This window comes from Salvelinus fontinalis, chromosome 32 (genome assembly GCF_029448725.1).
Source record: "Salvelinus fontinalis isolate EN_2023a chromosome 32, ASM2944872v1, whole genome shotgun sequence".
NCBI classification, from domain to species: domain Eukaryota; kingdom Metazoa; phylum Chordata; class Actinopteri; order Salmoniformes; family Salmonidae; genus Salvelinus; species Salvelinus fontinalis.
The window spans coordinates 14,320,789-14,337,248 of NC_074696.1; the positions used below are offsets into that span (position 1 = coordinate 14,320,789).

At 42.9% G+C, this 16,460-nt stretch overlaps 1 protein-coding gene across 2 annotated transcripts in view; it reads left to right on the forward strand.

The window, feature by feature from the left end:
- LOC129830798 (Y+L amino acid transporter 2-like) overlaps positions 1 to 13,653 on the forward strand; it is a 30,220-nt gene extending 16,567 nt beyond the window's left edge. The window contains exons 3-11 of one of the 2 annotated variants that reach the window (XM_055893532.1): positions 144 to 597; positions 749 to 891; positions 2,938 to 3,063; positions 5,863 to 6,007; positions 6,264 to 6,387; positions 6,942 to 7,142; positions 7,540 to 7,689; positions 8,165 to 8,348; positions 8,828 to 13,653. In XM_055893532.1, coding sequence (XP_055749507.1) covers positions 290 to 597; positions 749 to 891; positions 2,938 to 3,063; positions 5,863 to 6,007; positions 6,264 to 6,387; positions 6,942 to 7,142; positions 7,540 to 7,689; positions 8,165 to 8,348; positions 8,828 to 8,922 — 1,476 coding nt within the window. In that variant the 5' untranslated portion in view covers positions 144 to 289 and the 3' untranslated portion in view covers positions 8,923 to 13,653. The remainder of the gene's footprint in view (positions 1 to 143; positions 598 to 748; positions 892 to 2,937; positions 3,064 to 5,862; positions 6,008 to 6,263; positions 6,388 to 6,941; positions 7,143 to 7,539; positions 7,690 to 8,164; positions 8,349 to 8,827) is intronic. The other variant, XM_055893533.1, reaches the window with a different exon arrangement.
- The last annotated feature ends 2,807 nt before the right edge of the window (positions 13,654 to 16,460 follow it).

The window sequence follows — 16,460 nt, forward strand, 5'->3', positions numbered from 1 at the left end:
TCACCTACATGTGTAGGTTTAGCTAGGTATTCCAGTGTCTATCTAATACAATCAGTTGTTGCCTGAAGCCTAACGGTTTCGCATCGCATGTTATATTGTCTTGCCTCCTGCACTAACATTGTACTGTCTTAATTTCCCTACAGCCTTGTTGTCTTTAAAATCAGCTGGACACATGATGACCATCCGTTGAGAGCGTAAAACATCGTGGCCTTGCTTGGTGACGTGCTGCTCCCTCCTCTGTCCTTGTCCCTGTCTCCAGCCCTGCCTCCGCCCCACCCGAACCATCACCATGGAGATTAAGAAAGACGCCGACACCTTGTCGACTGGCTCCATGCGTTTGAAGCAGGAGATCTCCTTGCTCCACGGGGTCTGCCTCATCGTGGGCAACATGATCGGCTCGGGCATCTTCGTGTCTCCCAAAGGGGTTCTCCTCTACACAGGATCCTTCGGCCTGTCACTGGTGGTGTGGGCCATCGGCGGGGTCTTCTCCGTGTTCGGGGCTCTGTGCTACGCCGAGCTGGGAACCACCATCCACAAGTCTGGGGCCAGTTACGCATATATCCTGGAGTCCTTTGGAGGCTTTCTGGCTTTTATTAGGTCAGGTTCCCCCTCATTCCACTTTTTATATTTTTATATAGGTTTCTCTCCATTGAGATAATCTATTACATGGAAAGTGATTTGAGCAACTTTAAGTTCTATACAAATCCTTATTTATTCTCAATTTTAATTTGTTGTTTTTAATTATCAGGCTGTGGACGTCCCTGATGATCGTGGAGCCAGCCTGCCAGGCTGTCATAGCCCTCACCTTCTCTAACTACCTGGTGCAGCCCTTCTACCCCACCTGCACAGCCCCCTACGATGCTGTGAGACTCATAGCAGCAGCCATCATCGGTAAGATGAGCTGAGCTCACTACTTTTCCTCCCTCTGCCTGTTTTGAAATACGGAGATACTACCTGAACTTGTCTAATAAGAACACAGATTTACGTTCTCTGTTGCAAAATGTTTTTCTACTTGGTGCTACTGAACTCAACCCAGAAGTTTGATATCACTACTGCATTTATTTTGATGTCTGTCCTAATGCTTACATGCCTTGCAGGTGCACCTGTGAAGTGCACCTGTGTGTTTACTTAGTTGTTGCTTTCATATCCTGTCATCTCTGTGGTTGCCAGGGGGGATATAAATGTGCGTGTGTTTGTGTTCAGTTGGAGCCACTCAAGGTCCGATATGGGTTTGTCTGACAAACATGGAGAAAGCTCAGAGAAGGTATTCTGTTGAGTCAGGCAGATGGAACAGAACAAACGAAAGCAGCCTGACGTGGCGTTTAGTTGAATCCCCTCAGGAATTCGGACATGTTGTCAGTCCTCTTTCTCTCTATGGGCACTGGGGAGACAGTGCTCTTTCTCTCTATGGGCACTGGGGAGACAGTGCTCTTTCTCTCTATGGGCACTGGGGAGACATTCACATTCAAACGTGTTCCTTCCTTCATCAATGATGTGTGAGTAAAAGAGAAGTGATCCTCTGGTAAGTGTAAGAGGCTGAGGTCTATGCTGAGGCAACCTCCTATTATTATAGTGAACTGCAAACCTACTTTTCTGTATTTATCCTTTGTGTTTAAGGGAAATATAGTTGCTATACTAAAGGTTAGAATTAGTTTTGGGGATTTTGAGTGTATATTGTAATGGTATATGCTAGGCATTGGTGACAGGTTTCAGAGAAGGCCTGAGTATAACAGTACCCTAGATGTCAAAGGATCTTGTACATAACTGCCACAGGCCATAACAGCAGGATTGTCTTGTCATGGAAGCATTTGGTTGTCGTGTGAAACCATTGTAGAAATTCTCCCTGAAGCATTAAAAACGCTGACCAGCGACATTCGGTCCTTGTTCAAACCCTTGATTTATTACCGATGTAACTATTCACACACACAACCGGTAATCTCTGGATCGTAGTACGCTGTAGGCCACAGGAGGCTGCTGAGGGGAGGACGGCGCAAATGGAATGGTATCAAAACGTCTGGAAACCCTGACGTGTTTCATACCATTTCATCTATTACCACCAGACCGTCCTTCCCAATGAAGGTACCGCCCACCTCCTGTGCTGTAAGCCGTCTTAACAGGAGTACAATATGTGTGGTAAGAGCAGCCTCCCTTCACATACACTATCCTTCCATTTACCTTGGATGTGGTGTGGCCACATTCCTGCTTCGTGTGTGCATACAGCTATTAACATACCACAGTATAGAACAGGGGTATTCAACTCTGACCCTACGAGGTCCGGAGCCTGCTCGTTTTCTGGTCTACCTGATGATAATTACCCACACCTGGTGACCCAGGTCTAAGTCAGTCCCTGATTTAGCGGGAAACGATGACGTTTGAGAAACCCTAGACCAACAGAATAAGGATAGCTATTCAAAACTTGAAAACACAGTAAGAGGCTTCGGGTTTATTTTCCTTTCATGACCATGCAAATCCATACACCTCTCCACTGGGACCAGGGTACATACCAGTGGAGAGGAAATTGAGTCAAATCACTCGCTCTGCCTGCAGGTGCACACTGTCCTGCTGTTATTTGATGCGGATTACTTTACATGATGGAGAGAGGCCTGTCCTCCTGGACTGTAATGTTATCAACTCTCTGTAGTGGTGGATAGAGATGGGTTTATCAGACACTCTATCTGGAATCATTCCTAAGCCATTAGCCTTATCAGACTTGTACTCTGCTTTATTGGTAGCATTTCTAGTTCTACTAACTAGGCTGGCTTTTTCAGGTCTGAATCTCTATCCATTTCTAGTTCCACTAGCTTGGTGAGTCAGCAAGTTGTTGTACTCATGGCTAACTGATTTTTAACCAGGATTACCAAGGTCAATTTCAGTTCCGGTCTTCTCTATACCCGAGGACTCTGCTGTCAAACACACACTGATCTCTCCTCCTCCTAGGTCTCCTGACGTGTGTGAACTGTATGAAGGTGAAGTGGGGGGCCATCCTCCAGGTGGTCTCTACAGTAGCGAAGGTCCTGGCTCTCATCGTCATCATCATCGCTGGGATGGTGAAGCTGGGACAAGGTATGTTCCCTGGGGATGCACCAGTGTAACCATGATAATGTCCTGATGCATTGTCAAGATGGAGCTTTACTTGCTAATCGGTCAAATGGGTGTGCCATATTGCTAACCGGTCATCTGGCACAGTAAAGAGAATAGTACCACTGGAAAATAGCTAGGCTGTATAGCCCAGTTCTATTTCAGTGATAATGCCCGAGAAGCCGGTGTTTGGAGGATATATTGTCGCTAGTGATTTTGGCCAATACGATATCTGATATTTTCCTTTCCAAAACAAAACGATACCGGGGTTGCAAAATTCTGGGAACTTTCAATAGAATCCTCGTTGGAGAATTCTGGATTTCCTGCATATTCTGGGAAATCTCCAACCGGGACTTCGGGAAAACCAGGGAATAAAATAAATGCACATTTGTGGCCTGCTGGGGGTCATTTTGCAGGGCGCTGACAGTGCACCTCCTTGCACAAAGGCGGAGGTAGTGGTCCTGCTGCTGGGTTGTTGCCCTCCTACGGCCTCCTCCACGTTTCCTGATGTACTGGCCTGTCTCCTGGTAGCGCCTCCATGCTCTGGACACTACGCTGACAGACACAGCAAACCTTTTTGCCACAGCTCGCATTGATGTGCCATCCTGGATGAACTGCACTACCTGAGTCACTTGTGTGGGTTGTAGACTCCGTCTCGTGCTACCACTAGAGTGAGAGCACCGCCAGCATTCAAAAGTGACCAAAACATCAGCCAGTAAGCATAGGAACTGAGAAGTGGTCTGTGGTCACCACCTGCAGAATCACTCCTTTTTTGGGGGTGTCTTGCTAATTGCCTATAATTTCCACCTTTTGTCTATTCCATTTGCACAACAGCATGTGAAATTTATTGTCAATCAGTGTTGCTTCCTAAGTGGACAGTTTGATTTCACAGAAGTGTGATTGACTTGGAGTTAAATTGTGTTGTTAAGTGTTCCCTTTATGTTTTTGATCAGTGTATATATATATATATATATATATATATATATATTTAATTGCAGCATTTTTAAGCATTCTAGTACAGTTAACTATTTAACACACACACGGACACAGCAGTCTAAGGCACTGCATCTCAGTGCAAGAGGCGTCACTACAGTCCCTGGTTCGAATCCATCATATCTTGGCATTTAATGGATTTCGCCTTTTGAGTTGTCTCTCTAAAATATTCTTACTCTTTCAAATGACTTGTTGACTGCGCCACCCACACAGCAGACATTGTGGGCTAGGTTAGGAATGCTGTGTTGCACTTGTAGCGCAAAATCTTTCATGGCGTCATTACATGTACCTACGTTATATAGGTATGCACGTCAGCTTTGACATGGGTTTTGCACATCGGCCTTAAACTAGACATCGGGCCGATGCTGATGTTGGCATTTTTAGTTAATATCGTCCGATTCAGATAAGTTCACCGATATATTGTGCATCCCTAATTGTCACGGGTGTTGTTAGGCCCAAGATGAAGTCCAGTGCCGGGGAACCGTGCCAATATCCTCCAAACACCGGCTTTAAGGGCATTACCGCTTTTATACAACAGGTTACCACTATATTCAAATAATTATTGACATATTTTCAAAATTTTTGTTTTGAGAAATGCATTCATACCATTTCATCCTTCCATAAGATATAGTCTCGACACATCTAGGGTTGCTAACTAAGCCGGCTGGTCGTTCTTTCTATTGGTTCGGTTGCCAGAAACGCGACCCAGTCGTCTTTTTGTTCTGAATCTATGGACGCGAACCAGTTGTTCGTTCCATTCCCATACTGGCTGGCAATATTCTTATGGCTTGCTAGCTAGCCAACTATGGCTAACTTATTCACGTCAAACAGTGCAGACAGAATAACAGTAGCTGCATTTGTTTAAGCTGTTAGTGACATTTTATTTGGATACATAACAATGAGCAAATGAGGCGAGATTTCGCCTAGCATAGAAAATGTTCTCTCGTCAGGACAATGTTGTTCAGAGGAGCTAGCCAACAACACAGCTAACACAATCACTTCAAACTGAAGCTGTTGTTCAGAGGAGCTAGCCAACAACACAACTAACACAATCACTTCAAACTGAAGCTGTTGTTCAGAGGAGCTAGCCAACAACACAGCTAACACAATCACTTCAAACTGAAGCTGTTGTTCAGAGGAGCTAGCCAACAACACAACTAACACAATCACTTCAAACTGAAGCTGTTGTTCAGAGGAGCTAGCCAACAACACAACTAACTCTTAACTTCAAAGTGAAGCTGGAAAGACTGCGAACCAGCTGCACTTCATTTTGTTTGACCTTTTTTCAATTGACATTTCTTTGTGTAAATATCCATAAAAATGATGCCAGCTGATTCATGATTTCGACTGGTTGAGAAATGGTGCCTGCCTCGCTCTCTCTCTCTCTCTCACGTCCCGACCCCTACACGTTAATTACTATGGGACAGTTGGCGAGCGAATTTGAATATTGAAACAATGTTGGAGAGAGACAGTAAGGTTTATACAAATGTCTGCTGTTAAACTAAATGTCTAAAATAAAGAGAATGTCTGGATGATTTTTCTAGTGAAGATCAAGTTTATAACTTCTCTACCTGGGCTGATGAGACAGTGGATTGTACAGTCAGATGGAACAGAGTGAATGTGCTGTTTAATGTTATAGATTGGTGGTAACTTGTGGAATAGACACTGGCTGGAATGCGCTTTTAACCAATCAGCATTTTATATATATATATACACACAACTCATTAAACAACCGTATATCCAATGAATGACTATAATCCACCGTTACCCCCTCTCCTCTGTGTACTTCAGGCCATACGCAGAACTTTGAGGATTCGTTTAAGGGTTCTAAAGTGAACCCTGGGGACATGGCCCTGGCTCTGTACGCTGCGCTCTACTCCTACTCGGGCTGGGACACACTCAACTTCATCACCGAGGAGATTAAGAACCCGGAGAGGTGAGGCACTCTCTCCCCTCCTCCCATGATGTTCTTCAAAATACACAATGGAAAATGGCCCAAGTTGCTGGCTCCACCATCCCTGCAAAACCTCGTCATTCCTCGACTGTCTTTGTCTGACTGGTGGTGGAATATAGACAAGGAGCATAAGCCTGGACCTGCCCGTCTGGTTCCTCTCAAGGTTTCTCTCCCCACAAAGTTTGTACTTGTTGTTTTTATATAGGGTTCTAGCCATTTCTTTATCGATTCCTTCCAGGAACCTTCCGTTGGCCATAGGGATCTCAATGCCCATCGTCACGGTGATCTACATCCTGACTAACGTTGCCTACTACACCGTGATGAATGCTGAAACCGTCCTGGCCAGTGAGGCTGTGGCTGTGGTGAGTTTATGAGGTTATGGATGAGTTGGCAACTGCCATGTAAAGTCAATCATGATCAAGAATGAAAAGGTTTTCTCACTACAAAGGACTACTTATAGATACACACACACACAATGGTTAAACCATATGCAGGTCACGAGGTAGGTCTTATTGACAGCATGTGTAGCTAATTGACCAGCTGTTGTGTCCTCTGGTTCCTCTGAGGCTCCATCTGTACCAGATACACACGTCCCTAGTGAGGCTAGATGACATGATAACCAGGTTAAGGAAGTCATCTAGTTGATGAGGTTGGCTGGTACACAGGACAATGATGCTCATGTAATTACAGAAGGTCCTGAGTAAGGGACCTTTTCCAGGAGCGTTGACAGTAGCTAGCAGAGATGGGGTCAATTCCATTGCAATTCAGGAAGTAAACTGAAAATCCCTTTTCCTATTTTCTCCATGGAAAGACAATGAATTGCTGAATGGACTGAATTGAAATGGAAATTGACTCCAACTCTGGTTGTTGTATACAAATCTCAGATGAGAACCTATGCTCTGGTGTTTCTCTTCAGACGTTTGCTGATGAGATGCTGGGCTGGGCTCGGTGGCTGATCCCCCTGTCAGTGGCCATCTCTTGTTACGGAGGACTCAACTCCTCCATCATCGCTGCCTCCAGGCTGTTCTTCGTGGGCTCCAGGGAGGGTCATTTACCCAACGTCCTCTGCATGATCCACGTCAAGCGCTACACTCCCATCCCGGCCCTGCTCTTCAACGTAAGTGAATGATGACTGAAGTGTCACACATTGATGGATGGGTAGTGTGATGTTGCAAGTAGTTTTTGAATACTTCTCTCGTGTAAATCTCCTGTTCAGGTTCTATCCTGCTAGTCTGAACGTGTATGGACATTACTAATGTGTTTTCCACCCGGGAGCAGCGGCTCCGTGACTACACATAATCAACCATGGGTCCTCCCTGCAAAGTCTATGGCCAATGTGTGTCCTGCAGGGCGGCATGTCTCTGATCTAGGATCAGATTGAAGTGTGTTCTGTGTGTCCTGCAGGGCGGCATGTCTCTGATCTAGGATCAGATTGAAGTGTGTTCTGTGTCTCCTGCAGGGCGGCATGTCTCTGATCTAGGATCAGATTGAAGTGTGTTCTGTGTCTCCTGCAGGGCGGCATGTCTTTGATCTACCTGTGTGTGAAGGACGTGTTCCAGCTCATCAACTACTTCAGCTTTAACTACTGGCTGTTCATCGGTCTCTCCATCGCCAGCCAGATCTACCTCCGGGTCAAAGCTCCGGACATGCACCGGCCCATCAAGGTAAGGTTTTAATACTTCTTGTAAGGTGATGCCAAAGCAAAATGTCCCTTCTGGATGGACAATGAAGTTAGTTAAAATATAATATATGTTATTCATTAGTACAGGATAATGACTCAAATCCTTGAAATGACCTTTTCAGTTCTTTTTATCAACTGCTTTGGTGAATTTGTGGGAACATGATGGCTCCCGAGTGGCGCAGCGGTCTAAGGCACTGCATCTCAGGTCTAGAGGCGTCACTACAGACTCTGGTTCGATTCTATACCGGTTGTATCACAACCGGCCGTGATTGGGAGTCCCATAGGGCGGCGCACAATTGGCCCAGCGTCGTCCGTGTTAGGGTTTGGCCGGGGTAGACCGTCATTATAAAATAAGAATTTGTTCTTAACTGACCTGCTTAAACAAATGTTTTTTTAAATATAGATTTCCCCTCCATCTCTTTTGTGAGCATGTTTTCTCTCTCTCCCTCTCTCTCCAGCTCTCCCTCTTCTTCCCCATAGTGTACTGTCTATGCAGTGTGTTCCTGGTGGTAGTACCTCTCTACAGTGATACCATCAACTCTCTGGTGGGTATCGGCGTGGCTCTGTCTGGAGCGCCAGTCTACTATATCTGTATCCACCTGCCCCCCTCCTCCAGACCTGCCTTCCTGGGCAGGATGCTCGGTGAGACCTCTAGCCTTCTGTACCCCTCCTGTAGCCCCTCTAGCGTCACATGATCAAGTGACACTTTTCTTCTTTAAAGTCCAATGTCTTAAACTTGACTGCTGACCTGTAAAACATTGTGGGACTGTATCAACAGTGGACTAATGAAAACAATACCAAAAGATAGTTTGAGTGGATTTATTTCTTTACAAATGTTACAGGTTGAATTATAATGATTAGAGCTAACATGCTTCAAGAGGAAAGGTTTAATATTGAAGGGGAATAATAGGTGAACTTTGTTTAAAGCCAGCATATACATGGTGGAAAGAAATGAGTTCATATCATAGTTACCTTTTTGAATTAGTGTAATATTAGAATAGGATAACTAAATGTAGCGCTACTATGCTGTAGTTGGGGACAATAAAAGTTGTAACACTTCTTTGCTCTGGGGAAGCTGTGCTTGGTTTTGACACCTTTCTGGTTGTATTTTCTCTACGCAGACACGATCTCCCTGAACACCCAGAAGCTGTGTCTGTGCTGTGTGGTCTCACCTGACATAGACCTGGACAACATCCCTGAGGAGAAGCTGGAGTAAAGGAAGGAGAGACTAAGCCATAGGTGGAACATACAGCCCACCGCCGCCTCCACGACACAAGGCTTATCGATGAAGCAGTTTATTCTTTTCTTTACCAGGACATGACTTTTTTTTAAATTGATGTGAATTGATTTCCTATGGGACTGCACAGTGAGTGTGTTGTATTCAGTGCTTTGGTTGGCATGAGGAAAGCCACGTTCTTGTGCTGGTGACCTGCCACATGCAAAACAGCACAATGTAGTTCACTCCTACTTGTTACACCTATGGACACTGTCAATTATGGAAGTTGAACCATTCAAAAAAAGCAAGAAATCCAAATGGAGATTTCAACAGGACCTCCTACTGACCATTTAGGACCTCCTACTGACCATTTAGGACCTCCTACTGACCATTTAGGACCTCCTACTGACCAAAGATTGTTTTTGAAGTTAGTGGAGATTGAAGTGTTTGTTGCTTTGTCTAGATATTGAATGAGTTGGATATTAAAGTCGTGATTTTATTTTTTAAGTTGGGAGTGGTTAATCGAAGATACCTGTTCTGACCCAACTTTAGTTTCCTTCGGCCATGTGTGTGTGCTCGCAAATTGCTTATCAATGACCTGTCTTTGACAGTTTTAGGTCCGTACTCTCCTATACAAGGGTCGCTGAAGGTTATTCCATCCACTTAGTGATGGTGTCAAGTGACTTTGACATATGTACTGTATGGAAACTGGCATGGGTTTGAGCCATTATGGAGTTGAAGTAATGTTTATTGGTGAACCGACTGAATTAGAACAAATGGTTCCTATTTGGTTCTTTAGTTGTCTCTACCAAGCTAAGCTATTCTCCCTGATAACTCGCTCAGTCCCATGACAATAGATTGCTGTTGCTGTTTTGTTGCCTTTTCTATCCTGCCGTTTGTTTTTAAGTGTTATTTCTCACCAATTTGTCCTTGATGGACTGACGATAGTCATTTAGTTACTGTTGCCTTTAGGCCACTTTTGATCTCACTTGGATGCTATCATTCTATGACCTCACCAGTTATTGACATTGTTACTGTTACCATGGTTGTCCTATTGATGTCCAGAAAGTAACACGTAGGCCCATAGATTCTTTAGATTCTTAGCCTATGCCGTTATTACGCTAAGCTAGCGCTCTAAACAATAAATCCCGAGCGGGTGTGGTATATGGCCAATCTACCACGGTTTGGACTGTTCATATGCACGATGCAATGCGGCCATATACCACAAACCCCCGAGGGGCATTATTGCTATTATAAACTGGCTACCAACATAAAAATAAACGTTTATTTTTATTTTTTATACCTGTGGCGTACAGTCTGATGTACCACTCCTATCAGCATTCAGAGCTCGAACCACCCAGGTCATAACACCTTTTAGCCTAATCATAATAACACCTTTTATCCTATTCCAAGGGTTGGCAACTCTTATTTTCAAATACAATCTCTTTAGGCTTAGTAATGGTCAATTTGCAGTTTAAAAATGTATTATAATTATGTTCCCCCCCCGACCATTCGCTCCGACAAACATCGGAGCGATACCCTTAGTACACAAATCTAGTTAGCTTTCTCAGTCAGCGTTGAAGTCACCGACAGCGACATGATAACAGCACTCGATATTCAAATTATTAACATTTTACTGACACATTTTAAACCATACGCCTTTCTGAAGAACCAAACGGACAGTTACTGATGTAGAAATGGGAAACTGTATAAAGGATATGTCCAATTTATATTTTGTATTAAAAAAAAAAAGAAGTTTTTTACAATTTTAGATGGTTATCCTATTAATGAAATCTCAGCCATAGACTTGTCATGCATGTCTCACTTTCCATTGTTCTTTTGTCATCTTGTTTTAGACCTAGAAATTCTACAACATACAGTTGAAGTCAGAAGTTTACATACACCTCAGCCAAATACATTTAAACTACGTTCTTTCACAATTCCTGACATTTAATCCTAGTAACAATTCCCTGTCTTAGGTCAGTTAGGATCACCACTTTTATTTTTAGAATGTGAAATGTCAGAATAATAGCAGAGAGAATGATTTATTTCAGCTTTAATTTCTTTCATCACATTCCCAGTGGGTCAGGAGTTTACATACACTCAATTAGTATTTGGTAGCATTGCCTTTAAATTGTTTAACTTGGGTCAAATGTTTCGGGTAGCCTTCCACAAGCGTCCCAGAATAAATTGGGTGAGTTTTGGCCCATTCCTCTGGACAGAGTTGGTGTAACTGAGTCAGGTTTGTAGGCCTCCTTGCTCGCACACGTTTTTTTTTTGTTGGTCAGGGCTTTGTGATGGCCACTCCAATACCTTGACTTTGTTGTCCTTAAGCCATTTTGCCACAACTTTGGAAGTATGCTGTGGGTCATTGTCCGCTTGGAAGACACCGTTGCGACCAAGCTTTAACTTCCTGACTGATGTCTTGAGATGTTGCTTCAATATACCCACATAATTTTCCTCCCTCATGATGCCATCTATTTTGAAGTGCACCAGTCCCTCCTGCAGCAAAGCACCCCCACAACATGATGCTGCCACCCCCGTGCTTCACTGTTGGGATGGTGTTCTTTGGCTTGCAAGCATCCCCCTTTTTCCTCCAAACATAAGGATGGTCATTATGGCCAAACAGTTCTATTTTTGTTTCGTCAGACTAGAGGACATTAACCCCGAAAGTACGATCTTTGTCACCATGTGCAGTTGCAAACCGTAGTCTGTCCTTTTTATGATGGTTTTGGAACAGTGGCTTCTTCCTTGCTGAGCGGCCTTTCAGGTTATTATCGATATAGTACTCGTTCTACTGTGGATATAGATACTTGTGTACCTGTTTCCTCCAGCATCTTCACAAGGTCCCTTGCTGATGTTTTGGGATTGATTTGCACTTTTCGCAGCAAAGTACATTAATCTCTAGGAGACAGAACGCATCTCCTTCCTGAGCGGTATGATGGCTGCGTGGTCCCATGGTGTTTATACTTGCGTACTGTTTGTACAGATTAACGTGGTACCTTCAGGTGTTTGGAAATTTCTCCCAAGGATGAACCAGACTTGTGGAAGTCTACAAAAAAATGTTCTGAGGTCTTGGCTAATTTCTTTTTTGTTTTTCCCATGATGTCAAGCGAAGAGGCACTGAGTTTGAAGGTAGGCCTTAAAATGCATCCACAGGTACACCTCCAATTGACTCAAATTATGTCAATTCGCCTATCAGAAGCTTCTAAAGCCATGACATAATTTTGAGGAATTTTCCAAGCTGTTTAAAGGCACAGTCAAATTAGTGTATGTAAACTTCTGACCCACTGGAATTGTGATACAGTGAAATAATCTGTCTGTAAACAATTGTTGGAAAAATTTGTCATGCACAACTTGCCAAAACTATAGTTTGTTAACAAGACATTTTTGGAGTGGTTGAAAATAAGTTTTAATGACTCCAGCCTAAGTGTATGTAAATGTCTAACTTCAACTGTACTTTTGGTAGAATTCAATGCCATATGTGCATTCATGCCATTTTAATTGAACATTCTGTCAGCTGCGTTCTTTAAGAATAATGCAACATCTTCTTTACGGTCCAATTCTTTAAGACACTGGACCAAATATTACAACTACTGGTTGGGACATATTGGACTAATATGCATTATCTAATGTTACATGAACTAATATGAAGGTGGTTGAGGGACAGTGAATGGCACGACAATGGGCCTCAGGATCTCGTCATGGTGTCTGTGCATTCAAATTGCCATTGATAAAATGCAATTGTGTTCGTTGTCCGTACCTTATGCCTGCCCATACCTTAACCCCACCGTCACCATGGGGCACTCTGTTCACAACGTTGACATCAGCAAACCGCTCATCCCCGTGACTTCATACACGTGGTCTGCGATGTTGAGGCCGGTTAGACGTACTGCAAAATTCTCTAAAATGGAGGCGGCCTATGGTAGAAATGAACGTTCAATTCTCTGGCAACAGTTCTCATGGACATTCCTGCAGTCAGCATACCAATTGCACACTCCCTCAACTTGAGACTTCTGTGGCATTGTGCTGTGACGTAACTGCACATTTGTGTCCTTTTTATTGTCCCCAGCACAAGGTGCACCTGTGTAACAATCATTCTGTTTAATCAGCTTCTTGATATGCCACACCTGTCAGGTGGATGGATTATCTTGGTAACGGCGAAATGCTCACTAACAAGGATGTAAACAAATTTGTTCAAAATTTGAGAGAAGGTTTTGTGCGTATGGAGAAGTTCTCTAATCTTTTATTTCAGTTTGTGAAACATGGGACCAACACTTTACATATTACGTTTTTATATTTTTCAGTGTACAGATGTGGTCAATGGCATCTTGACATTTGCTTTAATGTAACGTTTTCTCTTATTCCATCCCGAGCTGTTGACAGGTTAAGAGACTTGGTGAATCAAATTCATTTGTCTTACATGAACTGATTTGTGAAACGGAATCAATTCCACGGATGTATGGCTGCCATTTTTAATGTCTCTAGAGTCTTTTTGATGTAACTTTTGATTGTTGTTAGTGGGCAGGTATACAGCAGTTTGGCATTTGGGAATTATTCTGGCCAGGTTAGGGCAGAACAAAAAAAGTGGATCGTTAGACCCATCTCCCTAGCATTATATGTTACTCTTGGTGACGTCACTTATCTTCCACTGCTGGTGGGTTTGGTAACTTTATGCCTTTTTTAAAAAATGTTAAAATGTATTCACTGTATTCAAAACTGGGGACATTTTAACAAATTAACTCACCAACTTGATACAGTTGTATTTCCTACCGTCATTCCTAACTCACAGGGTGCATACAGAAAGCAAGTCCCTTTACAAGTCTAACTTCACAATGATTGCTCATCACTTTACAGAACAACATAGGCATTTCTGCCTCAATCTTTAGTACTGGTGCACTGGTATCTTTTACTAGGAATGTTATATTTGGGTGTCTGAACTTTGAATTGTATTTATTGCGTGGGGGGGGGGGGGGGGGGGGGGACTAATCAATCAGTGGTGTACAGTTTCTCTGGTTCATCTTTTTGGAGTACTATATCTATATACACACACTAAGTGTGGTGCAAATTCATTACATTTAAAACATGAAGAACTTCCCATGGCAGACTGACCAGGTGAAAGCTATGATCCCTTATTGACGTCAAGGGGAGAAGACAGGTTAAAGAGGGATTTTTAAGCCTTGAGACAGGGATTGTGTATGTGTGCCATTCAGAGGTTGAATGGGCAAGACAAAAGATTTAAAGTTCCCTTTAGAACGGGCTCTGCTAGTAGGTGCCTGGCCTACTGGTTTGTATCAACTGCACCGCTTCTGGGGTTTTCAAGCTCAACAGTTTCCCGTGTGGATCAAGAATGGTCCACCACCTAAAGGACATCCAGCCAACTTGACACAACTGTGGGAAGCATTGGGGTCAACATTGTCCACCATCCCTGTGGAATGTGTTAGACACCTTGTAGAGTGCAGGGGGTGCAGCCTTCTATGTAGTTGTAATGCACAATATGTATTACGTGGGAGATGCAGAATGGTTGTTAGCCTGGTCCCAGATATGTTTGTGGTGTCTTGCCAGCTCTTATGAAACCAGCTTATGGTGGTGTGTCCTTGGAAGTTGTTCCTCTCATACCAAGAAGAGGATCTTTGTAATGACTGATATTTTGTCTATCTGCAACATCTTTACTATCTAAATGTTTATGTCAATCAAATGCATTGATGGAAACCAACCTCCCAGTCCCTTTATACTCATCCTTCAGAAGGTTTCACTGATGCCTTCTCATTGCATTCCAATTCCGTTTGCTCATGTTGTCATGTTACGGTCATGCCATTCAATCCTATACAGCTGGTTGTGGTCAATATGTTGTGGCTTATTGTATCTATCTACAGTATATGGTCCATTGATGGTCAAGTTGTAGTCACTCCTAGCAGAGGTTCTATAAAGGTCCTGTTGATGTGTACATGTTGAGTCATTATTCCAGTTTGAGTCTTACTGTCAGTTTTTTGCTTTGTTCCATTTTTGTATTAGTTAGATTTTATGATGGAGAAATGTACAGTGCACCAAATGACATACAAGCTTTATAATGCAAAGATATATATATACTTTGGTATTTTAAATGATTCAGATATGTGACGTGGAATTAAAATGTAATAAATACAATTCTGAACTATGATATTTCTGTTTGTTGCATTTTCTGGCTTGCCTTTTGTGTTATTTTTCATCAATGTAATCTGTCCTTGATGGACTGACGTCATTTAGTTACTGTTGCGTTTAGGCCACTTTTGACACACACACAGGATATGTTACAATATCACCGGTTACTGACATTGTTACAACTGTTACCATGGTTGTCCTATTGGTGTCCAGAAAGGAGTGGGCGTAGGCCCATAGATCTTGTTGACGTTCAGCCTATGCACTTAGTTTTTATTTAACTAGGCAAGTCAGTTAAGAACACATTCTTATTTACAATGACGACCTACACCAAGCGAAATCTCTAAGACTGCGTTAATCACCAGCAGTGACCCGTTTTAACAGCACTTGATGAATTTAGCTACATTTAGTTACATTTTACTGACGTATTTTCTTTCAAGCCTATCTGAAGAACCAAACTGACATAGAAATGGGAGAATGTAAAAATGAATGTTCTCAATTGTGTTTTGTATAAGGAAATATACACTTTATGCAATCAGATGATTATCCTATACATAATCTCAGCCATACACTGGTCATACATGTCTCACTTTCTGTGGTAACCTGAGTGATGGGTTAGTTCTAGATGGAGTTGCCGATGCGACCGGAAGCGACTCAACACTGTAAAACAGGAAATAAAGCAGGTCAGATTTACCTTGAGAGGGAGTACATGTGCCTAGCTTTGAGTCTGGTTAAGTTTATAATATTTGGCGACGAGAACAAAGCTAAATTCTCACAAGAATAAAAGTAATCTGATGATTCGGGGTTACAACTCCTTCCGCATAGCAGACTTTAGAGACAACGTTGAGGCGGAGTCACAGTTTCGACAGCTGGTGAGTTTGTGAGTGAAGTAAGCGAAGCTATGTTAGCTGTGCAAGATGCGCACACAGTGTTGAGTAGTGCAGAGAGCAAACCGAACGTGAAGAAATCACTGGAAGCTAAATATCGCTGGTTAGACAGAAGTACACTGCTAACTGAGTCTCATAGCTGAACACACACAAAAATAAATACTTTTAACCGGAGAAGTTATGGCATATTTTGGTCAAGTGAATGTGTTTGATCTCAATTCAGAGACATGGTCCAAATACAATGAGAGACTTGAATTTTATTTTGAGGCAAACAATGTGAATGAGGACAAGACAAAAAGGGCAGTATTACTATCAGCATGTAGAAGCACAATATATGGTTTAGTGATGGACTTGATAGCACCACAACGTATAATCTATGCAGACCTGACACAGCGTGTTGGAAAACACTTTGATCTCAAACCCAAAGTGATAGAGGTTTAAAGTCCTGTGGCAGAAGCCCAGGTGAATCGGTAGTAGCGTGGCCAGTCTAAAGCATCACGCTGTGAGTTTGGA